Here is a 24,881-nt window from a genome sequence, read left to right as displayed (position 1 = left end):
AAATATCCCAAAAAAATAACTTAGTGCCAATTCTACCATGCACATTAGGTAACGAAATCTGAGTCAATGCATACCATGTTAAAATAATTTTATGGAACATAGAAAGGCACGCAGACCCGCACATGGCTCAGTCTTAGCGGCTAGGAGCTATCAAAGCCAGACGACACCTCCCGTTTGCTGTCTACCGACCACAGAAAGTCATCTCCAGTTCCATTTACGGCATTAGAATGCCACACTTCTTGTGTGCTCGCACAACCGTCGTCTGAGAAAGGGCATTCCATGTACCATGGAGTCACCTTGCAATGTCTCAGAGCATCACTTTCTTCGCATAACCTGTTCGATGGCAGTATGGCTAGCTACCTTGCAATGAAGGTTTCTTTTTTGGTAAGAATCGGTTTTATTTTTGACTTTGAGAAGAATTAGTTACGATTGTAACGTGCATATGAATTTGAACACACATTTTATTTTAAAAATGTGCATGTTAGAATTGTGCAAATATGCTATTAGGTGGAATATGCATTTTCCCTCATGGTGAAGTCAACAGCTACTAATATAAATGGAGTAAGTAATCATTAGGGGGCCTATCTAGGATGCAGATGAAAAATGTTACATGAAATTATCGGCTATGCATAACAGTTCTTAATAAGCACTCCTTACGTGAGGTGTCCCACCCGAAAATACCCAAGTGAAAAATACCAATTCACTGCAAGCATTTAAATTTAGTCAACCGTGGTAAATAATCAGCGTCCAGTGACATCACACCTTTCTATGCACAAAACCATTAAATTCCCAATTTTAAGTCAAACTTTGCATTTGAGGAGAAACTAATTCATGCTAAAATGACGAGTACCCTTTCGGAATAATGTCAGAAGTTGTCTAACTGAACGTAATGTCACGTAAGTGCAGACAATGAGCCCCATATTTTCCTTTAATTTTGCGGCATAAGTAGAGCACGAGTAACAGAAGAAAATATAATAGGATACCTATTCCATGCACCAACCATGACATGTTGCTATATATGCGAATGCCTATACATTGAATGGTTAGCACAATAAACCCACTGCTTCTTACCATGGCTATTTAACACAAAGAAAGGAAACAAATTTAGGAGAGCCCATGATGTCAAGCTTGATGTGAGGGCTGGGACGAGATCGCACAAACATCTCACTTTCAGAACATTCGTTTGCGCACTCATGATACACAAAAACCACGCTATCACCAGAGATCGTCAGCGCAGCAAGCCAGAAGTGGCAATTGAACATCGCCTACTCAGTGATGTAGGAGGCAAGCGAACGTTCAGAACAATGCGTTGGCAGGCTAGTTGGTGCAAATCCATGAATACTTTGTTTAGCGCAAAACGACAAACACAAGAAAGACGACAGGACAAGGCGACAGGCAAAGCGCCTTGTCCTGTCGTCTTTCTTGTGTCTGTCGTTTTGCGCTAAACAAAGTATTCATGGAACGTTCAGAAAGCGAAATTCCTGCACAATCTCACTCACGGTGAACAATCTCCTCCAACTATACGCTTATTGTCACACCCATCTTAGGAGCCCATGCCTGTATCATTGAAACTGATTATTATTGAAAAGCACCATTTACCATTCAGCAAGAAATTCTTTTGATTCTTCATATAAGCTATAGATGATGTCCAAAACATGGCGCCCATAACGTGTTTCCAGCACATACAGTCAGCAAGAGCATAGGCTTCGAGACTAGCTTCTGTTACTTGGCGGGAGGCTTTGCTAGGGTGAGGATTCGAACACCACTTATTTCCATCATATAAAAAGATCCAAGTAATGTTTTATTGGTTTTGTAAATGCTTAATTAATGACATATCCCCAAATGCAAAATACATTTCAGGATTGTGTTTACATGCGCTGGTTGGTGCATGGCTTACTAAGAAAAATAGCATGAAGACAATTAGTTTACATGAGACAAGCTCCAACAACTAACACATTAGTTTCACACTGACAAACAGCATATAACTGCACAAGGGTACATTCATTCAATACGTATTTTTTCTTTATTTTTTTACGTACCTTAGTTGACTCTAGGTCAGCAGGTAATTCTGTGTAGATTTCACAAACTGCAACAAACAATACATGTTTACACTTCTGAAACCCCAAACTAAAAAATTTAATTACAAAGAGAAGAAGGAAAAATTCCTCACTTTTCAGGACAACATCCTTCTGGTTTTCCTGAAGGGCCAAAGAGCTGTAAAACAACATGAAATCATAAAGGTTTCCTAGGCAGTTGTGCACATGTGAAGCAAATACAAAATATGCACCCACTCACCTAAGCTTAAAATCCACATTGGAAATGTTTTCTCAGGAGCAGTAATAATTAAACCACAATGGCTACGTAAATTTGTATAGATTTATGTTACCATGCAGGAAGATGAGAATGAATTTGAGCTTATGTATTTCACTTGCCAACTGCTGAAAGTTTCTGTTCCAAACATGCAGTCTCTTCGAAACACAGTGTCTAACCATAGAGCAGATAAAACTAATACTGCAACTTACATATTCTTCCTAAGTCTTGGTGTAAAGCGCTAGTAGCAACATAATCGTTAAGCTACCATACTTTTCTCATTCCTTTTGGTAATAACACTGACATGACAAAACAAAGAACAGATTAAAATGCACAATTTAATTTGACAAATCATCGCAAGATGTCTTCACCAGCTATTGCTACTGCCGGCCATGGCACCAGTAACCTGGTAGTCCGTAAACTGTAAGAAGATTCATGTATGTCACGGGTGCAGTTAGTGCAAGACACCCAATGTAAACAATACTGAAACACCTTCCAAATGACACAAGCCAATGACATGACACATCACCAAGATCAATCACCAGACATGACATTGTATTCTTTATGAGTAGAACCTGCATAGCTGAGTACATTAATAGGTGTAGCACTTTCTGATTCATCGCATGCACGAACTTCAAAATTAGGTTAAAACGTGTTCCAAGCCGCATTTGCAATTGATACTTTACAGATGACAACTAAGAGCTTGTAGCAATGTAATTTACCAGTTCTCTCGAGTCAGAATTTTTGTGTCAGTTCCCCTTTAATGGATTTATTTTATTCAAGTGCAAGTTACTGCACCTCTTACAGCAGTTCATGGTGCTTTGCCCCACAGCCATGAACTTTCTGGTGCCAAAGCACACACCTGCACTGTAACCCTCCATTAGAGCATGGGACATGTCTGTAGCTGCCTTGGTGCAGGGCACCCGTTCTCCGCACCAGCTGGCAAGGGGTGGTGCTGGCACGCTGCATGGTGTCCTACAGATGATGCTAGCTAGTATGGTATTTGAGTGATTGATTGATTGACGAGACATTATTTCCCAAAGTCTGGGACGAATTACAGGGGTGTTCCAGCTACTTTTGTGCTTCAATGCATAAATGAGCATATTGTTAAAAAAGTCAACGGAACAACAGTGCAATTTTACAGAGTTTGATGGTACATATCTCCAAAATCGTGTTAATCTGGAAATTAATTCGAAGCTGATACCCATTGCAAGGCAGCTGCAATAAGCAAATTTCAATATGTGCCATAAAGTAATTAGCAAATTATAGTTTATTTAATTAGGCAAATTTGTGTTTCGATTTATTTATATTTCGATTTCGATTTATAACATTGGGCTCTCTGAATAATCCAGCTCAAGAACTAGAATTAGTTATCTCCAACAGGCGATCTTAAATAACTCTGGGAAAGTTATAAAAAAACCACCTTGTATGTACCCCCAATATCGAAAGTAAAGGTATCTTACTGTTTGTAGGACTGCAAGGCTTGCCTAAAACTTCCCATAGCTTCATGGATTTCCCCCATCAGCTTGTATGCAGACGCCTGTTTGTCATTCACAGTCAGGTAGTCAGCCAGGTGCCTGCAATGTAGTTAATTGAGATGCAGCAAGGATTAAGCAATGCATTTGCAGCGTGCACACTAGTGCACGGTGCATATGAGCAAACAGGTTATAGCTACGGATGACAGCTCCAATAAAGCAGAATTCAGAGCACCTGCCTGCAGTAGCCATAATTCAGTTTTTCTTATTTATTATGTCATTATATAGTATTTGCCAGAAGCTTTGAATCACAGAACAGACAAATCCTAGTTGAGAGCATGATCTTAATTCAACAAAAACACTTCAATTAAACAAAATTTGTTTTCATATTTTACAAAAAAATTTACAGACCACCAAACAGAACTTATCAGTACAACCACAACTTGATTAAACTTCTAAATCCCATTATAAACAACACTTTAAACAATTGCCTCACAATCGAGCACACTCTCAAGCGAGTCATGCTACTATGCTAAAATGCCACCAGTCTGAGAAATTATTTTGTTTTCATGATATGTTTTGAAACAGAACAAAAAGCCTAGCAGCAGCAGAAACCACATACCTTCTGGCAGACTCATAGTCGTTAACCGAAAAGTAAAGCTTGGCGAAGTTGAAACCTCTAATCTTTTTCTGAAACAAGAAACAGGAGCAAATTGTGAAAATATGAATAAGGATAATAATACCTGTGTACATATCTATACACCATGCAATGCCAGCACAGTACTAGAGCATAGTAGTGGAATAAAACAAAAAATTTATAACATCTTTTTTCATTTCTGGGCTGGCCTACAACATTTAGGCATGTCGGAGCAACTAGACAATAGAGAAAAAAGGAAGGTGATTACACCACACATATTAAATGGGGAATTAAGGCCGGACTATCAACACAAATGTTCGCAGTGGCTCAAAAACCTAACGTTTGCTAAAGCAAGTGGCTACTGTATAGTTGATGTATGCACAAGCGCTGTTTGTCAAAGACCAGTCAGCCTGGCTAGGGCACCTGAATAATACACATGTATCTATTAAAGTTTGGCCAATTCAATGTGCCAAATCACATGGTCAAATTTGTGGGTACTTCAGTGCTTGAAAGCCTTTTACCGAATTAAGAAACCTTACTGAAATTACTTGATCTAAAGTAAAAACATGTGCTGTCCCATCCTCCTCCTAACCCATCTACCCAAGAACATACATTAATATATTGCAGCTGCACAAAGCCAATGAGATCTGCTGTTAGAGCTGAATAAACCAATCAAATACCCTTACCTCAAGCTTGTGATTCAGAATCCCGGTTAGGCTGCTACTCATTCACAGGCTCATGCCTATGAATGAGTCATGTCATTGGATTGGGCCCCATTTTCATGTATCTGAATTATACCGCAATTCTACGAGTCGCATTCCATGTAGCCCTGTTAATCCACAAGTCTCCGATTCCGTAAACCTGACCAAGCCTTAGTGAGTGCAAGCCTGTGATTCGAAGTGGGCCTGCCCGAGTTATTTTACTGCTGTGTGAGTGGTCTTAGCAAGTTAGGAAATCTTGGGAAGTTATAAACTTGATGGCCAAAAGACAAGGACTTCTTCGGTGCGCTCTCGTTTCTGAGGGCGATCAGACAGTTGAGCGAAAGAACTCTCCATAGGTATAGATGAAATTTTCAGCCGCAGCGCCAGCCACCCACCACGGAGCCCAACTAGGGGATGCTGCAAAACCTGGAGAAGACAGGTCCCGCATACGCCAGCTGTACATATGCCACTGCTGTAACCAAATACGGTTGACCCAAGGTAGGATAGCCACAGGGTTAACCCTTGCTACAAGAGAGACAATTACAGGAAATGCCAAAACATTTGTGTGTGTGAGAGACAGGGGGGGGTCTGGAGGTGCTGTCTATGTGAAGCAGAGGCCAAAGAGGCGTGTTGCCTCCGCCGGAGGGCCTTAGTCTGAACACCCGGCATTTACTCAACCCCCAGGACGCCCTTTCCGCAGACATGACTAAGCCGCGCATGGCTACACACGGGAGGGTCCAATCCCCATGTGCTCTGTATGCACCAACACTCACCCAGCGTTTGTTTATGTAGTCAGAACTTCCTTCAGAGTGCTTTTCAATTAATGGCAAAACTTTAATAAAACAAAAACCAGGCAGCGCATGATGTTTTTAGCTTCCACTATGCTGCAGACATCTCGGCATAATTACTGCTTGCTTGTGGCTTACATCTTTGTAAGCAGAATCAAGAATCAGGTGAGTTAAGAAAATAATTAGTTCAGTGTAAAAAGAATCACTAATGATCTGTTTCATTTTCCTTCACTGATGGTGCATACCTACTGCAAGGGATTAGCCAAGAGTCAGTTTGTATTACGAAAGAATACCATGCCATGAAACAACTCGAGATTCCTCCACTGTTGAGCAAGCATACCCTTGTCAAATCTCTAGAGGGGGCTCCCAAAGAGTGTGCAGAACAGAAATCTTTTTTTGTAATTTTATAGTAAAAATGTTTGCTAAACCGATTCTGAAATGGTTTTCTTAAAGAGGCGACAGAATAAGAAGTAATCAATTGTCTCGCTTTTGCTGCACATTAGGCAAGGTTATCCAGGGGGAAAGGCAGGTGACCCCAACAACATAATAAGGTAAAAATTACATCAGTTTTTCTGGTTTCAAAGGAATTTTTGTGCCAAAAGAATCGGCGTTGTCAGTACTCTACGAAATTAGCAATAGCTGGGTCCAAAAGTCTTGAATACCTGCACATCTTCAGAATTTAGCCATAGTTATGCAAGTTGATGCAGAAAGTATTGATAGCATAGTGACACTGAGGGCAGCTCCTGCCAGACTCTCAGTCATTTTGTTCACACGTAGGCCCTTATGGTCAGGCACCCAAAACCAATCCCAGTTTATGTAAGCAGGCACTAGAATGACATGTGCATCAACCGCAAGTATCATTACCTGCTGAGTGATTAACATAATAAGCAATACTTTATTACAACTGTTGATATCAGTCCTAGTTTATATAGGGCCAATAACACCACCAGAAATTCTGTCAGAAATATGAGTAAGTAGTCCAGAATCGTACTTGAGAACGAGCAGTCTAGAACAGGAGAGAAAATGCCAATGCTATATTTTCCTTCAGACTGCGAGACATCTGTCACAACAACAGCGTTTATTGCTAGACTCATTAAACGATCTGGTAATACTATATCACAGATGTTTTGCGTTGTTCAAGCAGATGTCCCCATAGATTATCTGTAGGCGCTCTGGTGCATCGCGAGCAAGTGGTGCCTCTCAGATGTATACAATTAAGGAATTAAAGTTTGTACAAAGACCACCTGTGGTGTATGAAACCAAGGCCAGTGTAGTGAAAAAAAAAAGAAAACGCAGGCTGGGAAATGAATACAGTGTCTAATCTTGTTATAGGTGCTTGTACCAAATGTTTGTAATATCGGTAAACAAAATCTGCACAAAATTGAGGGCAGCCTTACTTGATGTGAATTATTGGCAACAAATTTTGGTAATTCACAGCACTAACTGTGCCTCCCGATCCAGCAGAGGAAGGGGGCGTGCATAAGCTGGTGCATCAGAAAATATTACACATTAAAATGATAAAATCGGACACACATTTCGCACATCACTAGAAGAGGGTCTCTCCGCATCACCGACCGACTGCTTCATAGCTTATGCAGCATGTCAACTGCTCTTACTCCTTTTTTAGCTATATGGGCATTACGGCCAAGCCTGCTAAGGGAACCGTGGTACACGATAACCGAACATGTATCTGACTACGCTTGAGGTATAGTCACGAGACGGTAGCAAAGTGATATGTTAAGAGGATTATTACGAGGAAAAGCTAATATCGAGCAGTTCAGTACTGACAGATTCAACTACGTTTTCACACTGCTTGATAAAGCGCGTGCTGGCTGGCTTAGAAATCATATCTGAAGGAAGTTATTTTATCACAAATGCAGCACTTAAAAATGTTGCGATTGCTGTTACGTTCGATGACAAAAAAAAATCATTACTATGGTCGCACAAGCCAAATCTGACATTTAGAATGAATGGGGAAAGTGGATAAACAAGTCATTAAATCGTGCGCAGGCGCAGAGCGAAACTGTCGTGCCAAACTTGCACTATAAGTGCATCAAAGCAAGTAGCTGCATTTTTTTATCAGACAACCACACATTTATTCGCCGCTGATTACAGCCCGTACACCGATCAATTCCCACACGGCACACGCTTGAACGCCAGTTGCTCAACCAAACCAAAGCTATGCACGAAAGCTTGCATTAGTGACGCAAGCTTGCGCACGTTGGTACTTTAAGAGCAGCAAAGCGTCACTGCATCCCTGGCGAGTCACCTAATTTTCAGGGAACGGCACGAAAAAGAAAAGCTCCCAGAAAGTTCCAAAAAATACTCTGCTAAGCCTAACGTCGGCAAACCGCCAAAACACTGAATATGAGCACAAGGTGGACGAGTTAACACCACAGAACAATATTTTCAACAAACTACTACAATGCACCGCTGAAATAAAATGAGCCCAAACCTCCAGCTTGTGAAAACGTGCAACCAATGTCACTGTGACGGCGCCAAGACCTTACCTCCTTTTCATCTTTAATTTTCGCCAAAATGCCGGCGATGTGCCTGTCAACGTCCTTTTTCGTGCGAAACATTGTTCTGTCGCTCTGCAACTCCTTTGTGCCAGAAGTTTCGCATAGGAAGCACCATAAAGCACAGCACGGATGACAATGTCCGTGCACGAGCACCGGACAACACACTCTGCAGCGAAACAACCGCCCGCGCAGACCGGCGAAAACGAGCACGCGGTGCGCAAACTTCTGCGCTTTGCTCCTTCGCTGCTGGAGAGAAAAAAAACAACGGACAGGTTCATAAAAAAAAGAAAAGTAGTGCGCTATTCTGCTGTAGCTGAGATAAACAATCAACACGTTTTAAATTTAGCAACACATCAATTACAAAGTACCATATATTATTAGTACTATACGAGCTCATTGTTAGAGCGCAGGTTATTATAAGTGCTTTTTTTTTTTAGTACATGACATTGCGTTCTCTGCCCTCATGCCGAGATGAGGACAGAGGTAGCATATACTACGCAGCTTGTGACTGCTTGTGGTGACTTCTAGTTTTCCGCAGCCGAGCCGAGCCTTGCAGAGCGCGGATGACACGAAGCATTGAAGCGAGCAGTGCAGTTTGGAATCCGTGCACGCTAGCCTGTATGGGATTACAGAATGTTAGATTTCGCCATATTCGCAGTTTGCTTCGTCGTGTTTCTTTTGGCACTTGTGCTGTACCTTTACCCAGTAAGCAGCATCTCTTGCATTGGTCCTATTTATTTTCGACCCGTCGATTACGTAGTAGCTTGTCAAAATAACTGCACGCTATTTTTACTTGCTACTGCTGCAAGTAATTAAAGGTCGATCTGAAATCGCAGTAGCATGTCAAAATAACGGCCCACTTGATTGTTTTTGCCCGCCACTGCGGAAATTAAAGGTCGATCTGAAACGGCGCCACGCTATCGCATGCATAGACGACTCCTCATGCGATCATGTCTAATGAAAAAAAAAAAAAACTATTTTCAGAGTTCCGCGAAACAAACGACCATCCCTGGACTTGAGCCGTCAGATAAAAAGTAAAGTACTTCACGTCATCTCTGTCATCTGCTGAATATCATCACGTTTTGTTATACTGCACATGTGCATGTTTATTAAAAACGCGTGCGGATTCTGCAAAACATTTGCATTTGCAGGGAAGGCAATGTTGGCGACATCGTCCAAGCTGGAGGGCTTCAGGATTTTCTCATCTCCTTGCACAAAGAACATGGACCTATTGCATCTTTCTGGATCGGCACGCAACTGGTTGTCAGCATCGGCAAAGCAGAATTGTTCAAGACACAGTCGCATGTTTTTGACAAACCAGGTGTTGTTATAGTTAACTAAAATGTGCTGTCTTGCTACAACGCAGCCACAGTCTCATCAATTCGGGAAATGAAAACCAATGACGCAGGGAATTTCTTATTTATTTTTTTATCATTATTAAGTAGAGCTGAGCTCAATGATCTTCAAGAAATGGGATCTAGGAAAAAAAAAATAGTTTTGTCGAAGCCTGGCTCCTTGGCCTGTGAGGTGCATGCAGTATTTATGAAGTGCACACCCACATTTCGGTTACCGTAGGATTATTTATTTTAACAATCACTGTGCAAACTTAATTTACTTAACTCTCCACGGGATATTTTACAATGCCAGTACTACTCTCTCGGGTCTAAGCAATTGTAAGGTTTTTTATGGCACAGTAAAAAAAAAGTGTTAGGTCATGTAAGTCCTTAAGTCAGATCTAGGCAGACATAAGTAGCCTGCACAATCCCATTGTTGTTCTGTTATTTGCCATTACCTATTCTGTTTCTTTCCTTTCAGCTGAATTGTTCGTGCTCTACCGTGACATGATGGGTACTGGCAGCATCTTATTTGCAAATGGAGCAGAGGCACGGAAAAGACGCAGGCTTATTGACGAAGTGTTAACAGGAAAATCACTTGACAATTTCCTAGGACCAATAGAGAAGGCAAGGCATTTTCAGTTGCACTGTCCTGCTTAAAATGTCTTCCATGAAAAGCCGAGATTCACATCAAAATTGCAAGAAGTTGCTTTCTGTAGCGTCATAGCTGTCATTGCACCTGACTTCTCTTTTGCTTCTCTTTTTGTTCAATTTTGTGGTATTGTGTATTGTCAGAAACTTCACAGCTGTAATAGTGACCAAGGTCACTTCATGACCTAGAACTTTCATTTTATGTTAGATCTTGCGCATAACTGATGAAAGTCGTTACTGTAAGTAACTGTTTCATGCTAGCTGTTTATCTTCCACAGAAAGAAAGAAATTTCTGCAACTGAATGAGACAGTTCCGTTGAGCAATAAGCATTTCAGTTTTGCAATGCTGTTGTTTGCCTATATATGTCAGTCATCAAAAATTGCATTGTGTTGCACGTAGAGTATAAATGTTTTGCAAAGCTGGTGCAGCATTATATTTAAATGCAGCCAGTCCACTCCCTCTTCTCTTAGCCTTTGTTTTTTTTTTTTCCTCCAGCTATGCAGTGAAGTGGTAATGCGCTTGCGTGATACGCCAGAAGATGAACACGTGCCTCTGTACCAGTATATGTATGCCCTCTGCATGAAAATCTCTACCCGCCTGCTGTTTGGAGAGTATTTCTTCAACGACATGGAAGTGCTCAAATTTAGCAGGCATTTCGAGCTGGTAAGAGCCTCATTCTTCTTTCACTTTGCTTGTTGGCAATGGCTGCAGCCTATAAATTTTCTCAAGATCCGTTCCTGTGGTTATTCATGCATGTGCAGTGGATCTGTGGAGATGGATATGTAGTGCATGTTCACAGACGTCACTTCCGTGGAGATAGCTGTTCTTGAGGGAATTTGTGTGCAGATGCTTCAAAAGCTCTATGTAACAGTGCTGGCTTTAGCATCTGTTTCGAAATGGGATGACTGGTCTATTGAGGCTTATTGAAACTAAAAGCACACAAAGACGAGAATGAAGAGAGTGGACCGGACAAACGCCTTGTCCTGTCCGCTCTCGTCACTCTCGTCTTCGTGCGGTTTTAGTTTCAACATGCAAGTAAACCAACTAGCCCAGTTGTCCATGCTGTTACAGTGGTCTGTTGAGGCTTGTAGTGTAGGACTGGCATTATATTGCAGAATTCGTAACATTAGCTATTTCTAAAGAAAAAAGACAGGATACTTCTGCTGTAAGTTTGCTACCGTGTAATTGTGTTCTATGATATGTTTAGTTGTTTGGTCAATACAAGGTCTGTGCACTGCTGTGCAGGTAGCTAGTAGGTGAATTCCTTGAAAGCGATGTGTTGACATTCAATTCCCTTTGATTTATTTTCTTTTCTCCTGTCCTGTGCACATTTCTTGTAACTTGAGTCAACATCGCCCCTCCTTGCCCTCGGCACCTTATCACATTCCCTGTACTAAACTGCTTCTTTTTCAAACCGTTCAGGCAGCAAACCCTGCATTAGCAATTTCAGCAAGCATAACAGTTTACAGAGACATCATGTATATATGCACCAACGAATAGCCTCATCTAGTTCTCCCTCTCCTTCCTTCTTGCTGTCTAACACCACCTGTGCAAGGTGAAGGCACATAGCATCATGATGCGGACTTCTCACCATGATGTGAAGCGTACTAGGGGCGGTGATGTTTCTGAAGGACAAACAATGCTCATGTTAGTGGTAACTGCATCTCGACTGCAGTGAATACCTTGCTGTTCATGCTATCAGGCGGTGTGATGACGTGGTTCTTCAGATGTAAGGTCAGGATAATCCCTTTTCTAATTCCTCTTTATGTGCAGGATAATTCCTCTCAACGCTCAACATTTGTGCTGTCTTCTTCATTGCTACAGCTGTCACTCTTGATTGTTCATGCATTACATGCATGACTGCATTGTTGCTGAGCCATTGCAGCTTTTCCTCTTTTACTCAGTAATCTACAAGGGAAATATATACCAAGCATTTGGTGTCCTTTGTAGGAGCCACTCCTGCAATGTCGAACTGTTAGTACAGTCAGCAGAACCCCACCAAGGGTTGGGTACTGCCTAGGCCACAGGCCACTAAAGCAGTCCTGAAGCACTGTTTGAACATGATAAATAGAATTCTTCAGTCATAAGGAAGAACAATCATTGGAATCTGAGCCCATTCTTATCCCTGTTATGTGCAGCAAAGCTCCTGCAGTGCTGCTTGAAAGTTCACTGGCCCTTACATGCATGTATCTTATTCCTAAGCATACATTTACTTGTATAATGCAGTGCATAAGAGAACTGGAAGAGATTGCCAATGGTATGGTGCCAGATTCAAACAGTCCTAGGACAAAGAAGTATGAAGAAGGTAAGTCTACACCAAACTTTATTGATTTATGAAAGGCTCCTCAAGCTTTTATTTATTTATTTATTCAGACACTCTGCAAGTGACAGAAATGTAGTTGCAAAAGCTTTTGCAATGCCCGAGTTGCTGAGAAAGGGTCAGGTTAGTTTATAGCAATTTAAAAAAAGAAACTTTGCTGCCCCACCCCTGTCACCTTTTTTTTTTTAATTATTTTTTTGTTAACCTGTTGGAAATTTTTTTACAGCCCCTTTATTATCCAAAGCCAAGTTACCTTGATTTTGAATGGCATGTCATGCTTAAGAAACTGCGCCATATACAGTGGAACCCTGGTTATACATCCCCCGGTTTTGTGACGACCCGGGTTTTACAACGGATTAGCGAAGTCCCCATAGAAGCAATGCATTAAAAACCCCGGTTATTCGATGCAATTTTATGCCTGACCCGCGTTATACGACGACCCTTGCGAAGCGCGGGACGGAACGGCAGACGAAAGAAAAGTGCCGCGGGTCTCTTTCCTCACTCCAATCACTTTCTCCCTCCCTTCTCGGTGGGTCGCCTCTCGTCGCATTGGGGAAGCGTTTCTCTCCCCCCCACCAGCGGCTGCCCGCAATGTCCGCTGTGCTGAAATAGCGCTTTTTCTTCTCCACAATCACTTTCTCCCTCTCTTCTCGGCGGCATCGCCTCTCGTCACGTTGGGGAAGCATTTCTCTCCTTCCAGTTGCCCAGCAGCAGATCACCGACAAGGTAGCATGGAGAGGCCTACGTTTATAGCACATGTTCTTTGTCGTAATCCTAGCGACCAGCTTTCATCGGAGGTTTTGAGTTGTGTGGAGCAGCGCGACGCATGATGTCCCGAAAGCAGACAGTTCTGTCGTTCGGCGATAAGCTGAATATTATCAAGGAAGCGGAAAAGCGGCATGGAGCCATGAAAGCCAGCGCTGCCTGGGACCTTAAAATACCCGAATCTTCGCTTAAGACGATTCTGGCAAACAAAGCGGTGATATTGCAGAATGCCAACAAGTTCAGCTCAAGCGGAAAGCGGCAAAAGGACAGCTGAGAAGTTAGAAAAAGTTCTCGTCAAGTGGCTGCATCAAGCACGGAGCTCTGCGATCAACGTTGACGGTGCCATTCTAAAGGAAAAGGCGGACCTCGTGGCATTGCTTCTGGGCATCAACGACTTTCAGGCCTCGAACGGGTGGCTGGATCGCTTTAAAAAACGAAAAAGGATTGTGTACAGCTGCTCCTGCGAAGAAAGCACTTCCGTGGACGTTTTGACAATGAACGAGTGGATGTAGTCGCTGCCGTGGATGATTGCTGCATACAAGCCCTGCGACGTTTTCAACGCCGATGAGAGCGGTATTTTTTACCATATGCAGCCCAAGCGAGCCTTTGCGTTTAAGGGTGACATCTGTCATGGTGGCAGGCATAGTAAAGAGCGTGTGATGGCACTATTCTGTGCTAACGAGGACAGTTCCGAGAGGCTGCCCGTGCTCTTTGTTGGAAAGTTTGCAAAGCCACGGTGCTTTAAGAACTTGGAGATGCTGTCATGCAGCTACAACTTCAACAAAAAGGCGTGGATGATGTCTTGGCTCTTCAGCAATTTTTTGCAGCAGCTGGATAACAAAATGGGTGCTAAGGCAAGGAAAATATTGCTTTTCGTGGACAACGCACCATGCCACCCGCCCGATATATTCAGCCTGAGGAACATAAAAGTTGGGTTTTTTTTCGCCCAACTGCACAAGCGGGCTGCAGCCGCTGGATGCCGGCATCATGATGTGCATCAAGCAAGGGTACCGGAAGCGGTTAGTGCAGCGTCAGCTGGCGGCTATGGAATGCAGCGAGTCGAAAAAAAGATCATGGTGTTCGACGCCATGCATTTTATTGCCAGTTCGTGGAATGCAGTGTCGTGAAGCACAATCGCCAACTCGTTCGAGCACTGTCGCTTTAAGCGAGAGACTGTCTCCTCAGCTGGGGACACAACCATCTCAATGCCGCTCGAGGCTGATGCAGGCTTCGCCAACGGCGATTTCGATGTTTTAAACCTCACCATGACTTTCGCCAAGTACGTAGAGGCCAACAACAATGTTGCGATCTGCGGCGAGGTGTCGCTGGATGACGCTATCCAGGAGGCTTTGCCTAGTGCCGACACTGCTGCGACATCGGACGAGGACAACGACGACGGCACAAATGCTGTGCCTGTGCCTACCACGTTGGCAGAGGTGCTACGGCACATAGATGGCATCCGGAACTTCATCTGTTCACGCGACGCTGCAGAGGACCTCCTTTTGGACGTTGCGCAACTCGAGCGAAAGCTCTTGGTTCACGGATCAAACAAGGTCCAAAAGAAAGTTACCGACTTTTTTTAAATTTCACGCCGGCTGGCGGGAATTGCGGCAGTGTGTAGTAGAGTGCCGTAAAGGTTTGTTTGAATAAAGCATGATTAGTACCTGTGCTGCAGCATTAATTCTTATTGCATTTACTTTTTTTTGGTAATTTGGGTTTCCAAGCCCTGCAGAGTACGTTAGTAGTTTGCATTGCAGTTTCTCGTAAATCCGTTGTGCAAAATAAGTAGTATTTTTATAGGCATAATTTATGTTCGAATTTTACGACGCCCGCATTTTATGATGCTTTTTCGCAGTCCCGAGTAAGTCGTGTAATCGAGGTTCCACTGTATAAGGCGCCGCCTACATGCATATGTTTGGAATTTGAATTTATCTCGGAAATAGCAGGTCGCCATTATCCCTCAAGAGAAAAGTGTATATAGCTGTGTCTTACCAGTACTCTTCTACGGGGCAGAAACCTGGAGGCTTACGAAAAGGGTTCTACTTAAATTGAGGACAGCGCAACGAGCTATGGAAAGAAGAATGATGGGTGTAACGTTAAGGGATAAGAAAAGAGCAGATTGGGTGAGGGAACAAACGCGAGTTAATGACATCTTAGTTGAAATCAAGAAAAAGAAATGGGCATGGGCAGGGCATGTAATGAGGAGGGCAGATAACCGATGGTCATTAAGGGTTACGGACTGGATTCCAAGGGAAGGGAAGCGTAGCGGGGGGCAGCAGAAAGTTAGGTGGGCGGATGAGATGAAGAAGTTTGTAGGGAGGACATAGCCACAATTAGTACATGACTGGGGTTGTTGGAGAAGTATGGGAGAGGCCTTTGCCCTGCAGTGGGCGTAACCAGGCTGATGATGATGATGATGATGATGATGGAAATAAAAGCTTGGCTAATGGACAGATTCAACCTTCAAACGTCTTATATTTTAACGTTCACCCATCCAGCTTTCAGACTTGGGAAATATAGTTGAGAGTTTGAGATAGGGCTAATTGATTTTGCAAACAGTGCTGTGTGTCTGCCTTGTCCCATCATCTACACTGTTTCCCATGGTATAGTCAAGTTAGGAGTGTGCTCTGCCTGTTCACTCCTCTTATTAGCCACTCTTGAACAGAACCATTGGTCAACCTGTCTTTGATGCCATCTATGTGTGGCATAAACCATGCCTTTTGAAGTTGTGCATGTTTCTGCAACAATTCTTTTTCTGTGGATTTTTGTCTACTCATGTTTGACATATGTATATTAAGTGGCTTGTACCGCTTACACACAGCCACAAAGGAGATGAGAGCCCTGCTTGTTAAGGCACTGCAGAAGTGCAAGGCTGGAGGTGACAAGTCGCTCCTGGCAAATGTGTTGAATAATGCCTCTCTACCTGAGGAGCAGGCTGTGGATGACTGTGTCACATTTGCCGTCAAGGGCTACTCTCTTGTTTCTGGTAAGTCGGCAGAAAACTAAGCCTTTCATGAATTGATACTTTTGACAGGGCAGCTACAGTTACCCATAATAATAAGAATATCGCTGCTGTGCAGGGATGTGCTTGGAAGACAAGGACAGAGTGAAGCACACAGTCACATAGACTGTGGTTGCTTCCCACATTTTTAAAACTGCAGCATATAAGCTCCCACAAAGATAAATGTATGCATGAAATTATAGAGGCAAGAGCGATAATCAGCGAATTTTCCAAGTCCGTCAGCACACCATCAGTTTTGTTGTCATAGGGTGCATCACATGGCTGTGCAATCATGTGTACATATGAACATGTGGAATTTCCAATCAATGTCAGTTGCTAGAGTGCTCCCATATGTGTCTTTGTGTGCCTCACTCAGGTTCTTGTTTTCTAAGCACACCCCCGGCACAGAATTAGTTATCCACTCTCCCAAGAAGCAGTACTCTTGAAAATATGCTATCAGCGAGGTTACTATCAGCCACCTGTAGCTACCTTGGTTTGCATGATTTGTCATCACCCCCCCCCCCCTTTTTTTTGTCCTTAATTTAAAATGTTTAATGGAGAAAGTGTCTGTCAAACAGCAATCTAATGTTTATCTTCACACAATTCTCGGGCTTGTTTTCAGAACATTCTAAAAGAAGTTAAATGACATGCTCCAGGCTTTCACTGACGGAGTGACATTGTCCCTAATGGCACATTAAAGTTTAGTGTCTGGATCTGTTTCCTGATGGCACCGTCATTGCGTGGCTAACCATTGCTAGCTTTAAAAATATAGAAAATGCACCCTTTTTTCGCATTTTGTTTCTTCTCATTTTCAGCCATGACCTGGATGCTGTACTTTCTTGCCACACATCCTGAGCTTCAGGATACTATTGCGCAGGAGGTAGAAGAGACCATTAATAAAGCCAAAGTCGTGTCCTGTCAAGATATCTTAAGTATGACGTAAGTGTCTTACCTGCCGTAGTGGCTTAGCGGCTATGGTGTTGCGCTGCTAAGCACAAGGTTGCGGGATCAAATCACGGCAACATGCAGCTGCATTTCGATGGGCGCAAAATGCAAAGACAGCCATGTCCCGTGCATTGAAGACACATTAAAGATCTTTTAGTGGTCAAAATTAAACAGGAGTGCCCCGTTACAGCTCATAATCAAATCGTGGTTTTGGCACGTTAATCCGTTAATCCCATAATCCAATCCAAGTACTAAGTGCCTTGTTTGTCATACCACAGTTGTGCAAAAATGGTATCATATGCCTAATTTTGTGCTCGCATGTTTGCGCTCAGAAAGTCCCATCATTTTTGTGGAAAATCTGCTCATCAGAAGTCTCAGTGAAGGAGGGAAAAACAGACACTAAATAGCTTGGTCTCACGTGCATTCCAATAAAATGCTTGTTCTTGTTCTCATCATGCATCATCTTCATGTTAAAGGGACATTAAATAGAAAAGCGACGTCATGGATTTTGACGCCGTCCACTTGGGTCTGTTTAATTTTTCATCTGTGGAAAACCTTGTAACTTGTATTCTAAGAAAAGAAGGCGAAGACAACTTTGCATGTTTCGAGAACATTTACTCCAATGCAACAGCCCAAATACGAAACAATGCTTTGAAATCCATGACGTCACACTGATGTACTGGCACTCGGGTTTAAGCAAAAAACATGAAGGTTGGGCCGTCAAAATTAAAAACATGAAAGTTTGGCTTTTATTTTCTCTTCTAGTAATCAAACTCTTTCCATGACATTAACAAAAATGTAATTTTGTAAGAATTCTTTCACAATCGAAACTGAGTTGTCCCTTTAATGCCTGTTTCCTAAGGGGACACTAAAATAAATTTTGATTCCAGCTAAATTGATCTGTTCGTGTCCTGAGGAAGTGACTACAGCAGTGTTGCTGAAATTGGAGCTCGCACTAAAGAGAAAATTGCATAAACATAGGAGGACAATAATAGCACCACTCAAGCAATGGGGTGTCAGCTTCTGCTGCCGTTCATCCCTCATCAAGACAATAATCGATAACGAAAAATGAATACAGTGTCTTCAGAAACCTGGCCATGAAGATTAGGAAAAGGGACTAATAGACCTAAATAATATCGATATGATTATACAGGGTGTTCCAACTGACTTTAGTTACTAAGCGGTTGAAAAAACTGGCTCAATGTACGATATGAAACCTATGGTGTTCCAGTCATAGTTCTTTTTCCGCCACCAAGATAATTTTGGTGTGCTAATTACTCTGATAATTATAAAAGATTAATTAAACAAGCTTTTAATTCTTGAACTCATAGCATGGCTTCCAATGAGAAAACTGTTATAGCATCCTAAAACAACTCATTTCGTCGTCTTAATGCTGCTATGTCCTGCGCAGTTATTTTTTACCCGCGTTACTGTAGTGTGCAAAATACGGAAAGTGCAATGTAATTGTAGACTAACGACACGACACCAGTGATCCCAAAAGTGATTTGAAGGAACTAACTCCACTCATTTCCTGAATCGACAACTGCCTGCTCATTGCGTAGGCTGCGGTCATCACACAGAATATGCAGCTCGCAATAACTAAAAGCTAACATTGTCAGCTTGCTGCTTCCACATGGATGCAAAGATTGGCAGTGAGCAAAGTTAGTTCCTTCCGGCTCCTTTTCGGGACTGCTGGCGTCACAGCGCATATTCACACAACACTTTTTGTATTTCATGCACTAATGCAGGAAACAGCACTACGAGAACAACTGAATGGAATGTTTTAGGTCTCAATAACAGACGCCCTGAATTCAAAAATAAAATGAAAAAAAATATATTATTTTCTGTTTAGCCAGATAATTACTGCACAAAATTATTCTGGTGGCAGAAGAGGACCTATAACCAAACACCATATGTCTCATAATCATATATTGTACCATTATCTTGTTTGTTTTTTAACAGCTTGGCTAATGTTAGCTTAGACACCCTTATGACGAAAACGTAACCATGGGTTTCAAATAGAAAGTTTTAAAACTTAAAAAGGTATTAGATATTGTGTAGCAATGCACCATTGCTGTTTTTTCCCTGCCTTCTGCTTCAGTTCTTCTCAGAAAGGTATGCCAGTCTGTATTTTCCCGAGGACATTAGAAGGTTGCCCTTTAAGCTCACTTGTTTGGTGGCCAAGCTTGCCGAGTTTTGATGCGAGATGGTAACATGAAAGACAACGATCTCGCATTATATATAGAGCATGGTTCAGTACACGATGGTGCTTTCCAAAACTGGCGCTTACACAAGTACTCATGTTCTATATATGCAAATATGTAAAGCTTGGAAGGCAGGTGCATCGGAACAACATTTATTATGCTTCCAGCTGAAGTAATAACATTCATAGTAAGAGAAAAAACAGTGTTAAAAGGTGATATATTATTTTGTCGATTTTAGAGGTTGATATTTATATTTCAGCAAATTTCTTTGGCCTTGTTGAAATGGTACTTGTTCTATTTCAAATTAGTCCTACTTACTCAGTGTACTTGTAATAAAGACATTTCACTCAGTAAAATAAGAACACATATAAAAGCAGCACATCACTTCCCACAAGTTAGGTTAATAACATTTCCAAGAATGAAGACTAACTCCAGTAAACAAAACACCATATTCTCAGCTATATCATTCTGAAGGTTTTATTTAATAACTGTTTGATAATTCCAGTTTTCACATTATGTATCACTTTTTTAAACTAGCACAATGTTGACAGTCTATATTGGCATTCTTATGGTACTGTATGGTCGTTATTGTGTTGTTCTTTCCTAGTGTTCATTAGCTGTTCAGTAGATGGTTGACTTTTTAAATCTAAGCAAATATCTCTAGGAAGTCCTGCTAATCGTTACGCCTTCTGACTTTATAATAAATTATATACAAAAGAAATTACCATGTGCATTAGTTTTCCTGTAAATCGTAGAATAAAATGTGAAACCTGAAAACAAAGAGAGCAGCAGTGCTTGACAGCGCATTTATAAAAGAGCATTTCAGTTGCTTGTGGTCTGAGGGGTTGAAATGAGAACCACGTTACTTTTGTAATGACCCAAGACACTTTCTTGAGGTTACAGTTTTCCTTAAATCAGTGTGCCAAATGCCACTGGCTAGTAACGCATTCAAGTTTTTCTATGTGTGCGTGTTAAATTCCCACATTCAATAGGTCACTGCAAAACACCATCAAGGAAACGCTGCGTACTGCAACTGTTGAGCCATGGACAGCACGCTGCCAAGATGTGGACATTGACATTGCTGGGCACATCATTCCCAAGAAGGTGAGCAGCTGAGTCACCCTTCCTCTGTAGAGTACAAACAAATTCTTGTACTAATGAACACAGAGCAGGAAAGATTTAAAAGGCTCAGGGTATGGGAGCTTGTTTACTACAAAATTTTTATTGAACATGCCACCTAGATTTCCCTTTAAATGTTATTAAGAATAGAAGGCCTATATTTAATACTTTCATCCCTCAAAGACCACTTACTTGAGTAGTTTCCACCATTCATGTGGCTTACAAAGGCAGCACTGACTGTGTTGAGTAGACTGGGACTTCAGCCAAGTTACATTCATCAATGAATTCTAAGAAAACTGTTGTTCCCTCATGCATGTAGTAGTCTCTTTACAATAATCCTTCCTCCTGTTGCAGATATATCAGTGTACCATAACCTATCTTTATTCATCCACAGACTCCAGTGATTCAAGCTTTAGGAGTAGTTCTGCACGAACAAGAAAATTGGAAGGTGCCACAAAGGTAAGGTGAAAGCATTGTTCATTGTTGCGAAATTTTCAAGCTTATAAGGCAGCTAAAAGAAAAATTCAGCCAAGCGTGCATTTTCTCAGTCACTACTGCAAGCAGAAACATTTATTATTTACGTTGTGCATGTTGTCATGCCTGTGACAGGGCTCGTGTGCCTGCTCAAAAGCCTTGAACACCCTCAACTTTGGGAAGAGCTAACTGTTGCAAACATGCGAAGGAAGTACATGCGAAGATCAATGTTAGATGACAAACCCGATTCACACTGAAATGAAGAGAGAATTGCTTAGCCAGCAGTTGCAGCTAATTGCATCAGACTTCCAGCATCACACCCACCCTTCCTTCAAATCATATGTTGAGACAGGAGGTACACTTGTTTTGCGCCTAGTGTTTCAGCAAACTCTGAAGCTTATGAGGAGTTTGAATATTGTCACTTGTGTGCCCACACAAGTCACTTCCCATTGATGAGGAATCATGCTGGTGTGTGTGGTTTTTACACGATTTCAATATAACAAAATTTCACTGCCATCGCAAAGGAATACTGAGGCAATAAATGGAAACTTAGGTGGTCAAATGGTTGAATTGCATGCAGCTTCTTGTGAACACACTTCTCAAATCACTACACGACTGTTCCTTGTAAAGTCTAAGTGAAATAAGATCAGGGAGACTATGCATGACTGTCAGCATGTCTGAATGCATCCACAGCCTGCACGTCCCATTTTAGAGATAATCTGCTGCATGTGCAAAGACTAGGCGAGCTGAGATGACACGCTGTCTTCCTGTGCATTTGGTGCTTGAAGTTGCATATCTCTAGTTTCAAAGACACGTTGAAGCAAGAGGCAGACGCATTTTCTCCCCACTGCGGGCACTTTTCATGATAGGGTCATCCCACTGCAGGTGATGCTATCAATCGTGGAGGCAGAGTGAATGCGAAAGCATGGCTGACTTCGCTTCCTATTGCTGATATGAAGATATCGTTGACACAGCATGGCACCATATCTTTTCTTGCCAGCTCTCAAATTCAACACAAACATTTTTTGCATACAAATTTGTGTTTTTTGGTTGTACGATAATTTGGAAAAATTTTCAGCCCCTTCCATGCAAGAAAGACCTATCAGCTACTGTAATTATTACTTATTTGCATAAAATATGATTTTCTATTTAACCAAGCAAATTGCCAGTTTTACTGACTTTGTTATATTGAGTTCTAACTTACTTGAAAAGGCAGCCATTACTTGCATGAAAAATCACATTGTCCAGTTAACTAGCCTAATTCTGAGAATTAATGTGATAGCTGATTAATTTTGGGCTCACACGACAATTGCAGCATTGAAGCCAGCCAGTGCTCGACTCGTGTGCAAAAGAAGTGAGCTAGGGTGGTGCTGTAAGAAATAGAAACCTTCTGGCTCTATTTGCAGACCAAAAAAAAAAGACAGCCTGTCTTCTGTAACCAAATGAACTTACCAAATACATTTTACTTTTCATCTTTGTGTAACATTATCAGCAGTGTATCCCAAAAGGAAATGAACTCTTCTGTCTTTCAAGGTTTGATGCTTCTCGGTTCAAGGATTCTCCACAGGACCAGCTGGCCTACTGCCCATTTGGCTTTGCCGGCAAACGGCAGTGCCCAGGCCAGGATTTCAGCGTTCTAGTGATGGCCACCTTCCTGGCCACACTGTGCCCAGTGCTGACACTTCACTCAGTCCCGGATCAAGTTGTCACTCCCACGTCGGCATTGATAACTCGGCCACAGGACGAGGTCTGGGTTACCCTCAAAAAAAGATAGTCTGGATTGGCTTCAAGAAAAGACAGCCTACCTTGTCCGACGCAGTTGCAATCAACTTGAGAAAACAGACCCAGAGTGCCACACCGTCCTGGAAAAGCTCTCACTCTGGGCTGCAACATGAAGCAAGACGCACTGGCAAGCATTGGATGGTGTGGCAGATGTGATTGGGCAGCAGTGGCAGCATAAATGTTTAATTTTGATGTTACGAAAAAAAAAGATAACTTGCCTCATGCTCTCATTTAGTACCTCAAAGTGTTAAAAGGTACAAGTTCTGTATCATGAACTTCGAACTGAAAGACAAGAAGAAACAAAGGACTTGACTCTACTGGGCAAGTTCTTGTTGAGAGCTTGTCGTCAATATTTTGCAACCGTGATAAGAGAACTTGCGTTGACACAAGCATGACTTGCTACATAATGATGTGCACCTTGCGAGTGCTTCATGGTTTGGCTTTCAGTCTGTGCTCCGAAATTGCAGGGCCGACAGCAGCATGGGTCCTTAACAAGTCAATTACAATGTGAATGCAGGCTTGCACTGCTGAGATTCCTTTGAGAGTTTATGTGTGACGCAGACTATTATCCATGCTATAGATGTAATTTGGAGGATGTGTATTTCTGGGAAGCAGTGTTCAGTGTTTTCTTTCAACTTGCAGGCACATTCCTAGGTTCAAGGTAGCATCACTGACGTGTTGGTATGGATTACATGTTGTTTGCTTCCAGTTCCTTCAGAAGCCGTCTTGTGTGCACTGCCTAAGCAATGGTCAAGATGCATAAAACAGCTGCAACGCAGTTTTTGTGAAGTTTCCCGTTTTTACAAGCAGTTCCTTTTATGCATCGCTCACATGTAATTTTTCTTGCCTTCTTGTTTGCCATGCCTATGCACTTATGCCCAACTTATAGGAACAGGGTGACTGTTGGGAAATTTTTATTGTACAAGTTTGCTAGGCACAAATTATGTCTTTTGACGAATACAAATGCTCTAGCAAGAGTGCCTCTAGATCCTGGAATATTAGTAAGTTGAGGAATAAGATCTGTGATTAAATTTAGGGTAATGTCCCTTGCTCATGATTGCTGCTACAGTATTGGTGTTAGCTCGAGTTTCCTATAGCAGACAACACACTGAGTCTGATAACATTATAATGTGATAGTGAAGTGTGAAATGTGAAAAAGAAAGGACAGAAAAAGGGCACAATACAACACATGCGCATGTGTTGTACCTTCCTTCTGTCCTTGTCTTTTGTACTTGTGGTACATCACATCAGCCAGGCCGTTTCTACCCTTCTCAAATTATAATGTGAACATTAAGAATGTGTATTGATTAGCCTGCATATTCTTCAGTGGAAAATTATTTTCAAAAATGTGCCAAGATCTGACACACGAGACGTTGCAGGTCTAACTGCTGCCAGAAAACGTAGGCGTCTGGAATAATTGTAGATCATAGTTACTTAAGCTGCAATAACTTTCGTACAGATTGCATACAGGTGATGGGAGTATCACCACAACGTCTTCTTTATATTTATGGTTCCTTTGGTTACCTTATAATAAAATTTTCATTTTGTCAATTAAGTTTTTTAGCTGTTTTATTTCTTATAGCTGTAAGAGAAGCCTTGACACACAGCACAACTGGGTCCTAAATTTCACGGTGCATACATGAGAAAGTGAATAAAGGGAAAATCAGACATCCACCCGTTCGTAGCAATTGCTACAAAAAAAACCCTTATGGGTTCCTCGAAGGAAAAGCCTCATAGTTGAAGAAAATTCATCCTGGTCCGGGACTCGAACCCGGGACCACCGCCTTTCCGGGGCAGCCGCTCTACCATCTGAGCTAACCAGGCGGCTAGCAGATGGCAGGGCGAAGTCAAA

General features: G+C 42.0%; 2 protein-coding genes across 2 annotated transcripts in view; one reads left to right on the top strand and one right to left on the bottom strand.

The window, feature by feature from the left end:
* The window catches only part of LOC135901764 (E3 SUMO-protein ligase RanBP2-like), a 163,117-nt gene extending 154,429 nt beyond the window's left edge, over window positions 1-8,688 (bottom strand). Inside the window, exons 1-5 of the mRNA XM_065431613.2 lie at window positions 8,422-8,688; window positions 4,408-4,475; window positions 3,774-3,887; window positions 2,171-2,214; window positions 2,040-2,086 (exon numbers count right to left, since the gene is read on the bottom strand). Coding sequence (XP_065287685.1) covers window positions 2,040-2,086; window positions 2,171-2,214; window positions 3,774-3,887; window positions 4,408-4,475; window positions 8,422-8,493 — 345 coding nt within the window. The 5' untranslated portion in view covers window positions 8,494-8,688. The remainder of the gene's footprint in view (window positions 1-2,039; window positions 2,087-2,170; window positions 2,215-3,773; window positions 3,888-4,407; window positions 4,476-8,421) is intronic.
* A 214-nt stretch (window positions 8,689-8,902) lies between these two features.
* LOC135901765 (cytochrome P450 20A1-like) lies at window positions 8,903-24,584 on the top strand. The gene is made up of 11 exons (XM_065431614.1): window positions 8,903-9,138; window positions 9,418-9,467; window positions 9,585-9,754; window positions 10,249-10,394; window positions 10,915-11,082; window positions 12,646-12,724; window positions 16,326-16,490; window positions 17,321-17,444; window positions 20,647-20,758; window positions 21,168-21,232; window positions 22,781-24,584. The coding sequence occupies exons 1-11, from the start codon at window positions 9,067-9,069 to the stop codon at window positions 23,019-23,021; spliced, it is 1,392 nt and encodes a 463-aa protein (XP_065287686.1). The 5' UTR covers window positions 8,903-9,066; the 3' UTR covers window positions 23,022-24,584.
* The last annotated feature ends 297 nt before the right edge of the window (window positions 24,585-24,881 follow it).

The sequence above is a fragment of the Dermacentor albipictus genome, chromosome 1 (genome assembly GCF_038994185.2).
Source record: "Dermacentor albipictus isolate Rhodes 1998 colony chromosome 1, USDA_Dalb.pri_finalv2, whole genome shotgun sequence".
Taxonomy (NCBI): Eukaryota; Metazoa; Arthropoda; class Arachnida; order Ixodida; family Ixodidae; genus Dermacentor; species Dermacentor albipictus.
This window is presented reverse-complemented; position numbering and strand designations above follow the sequence as displayed.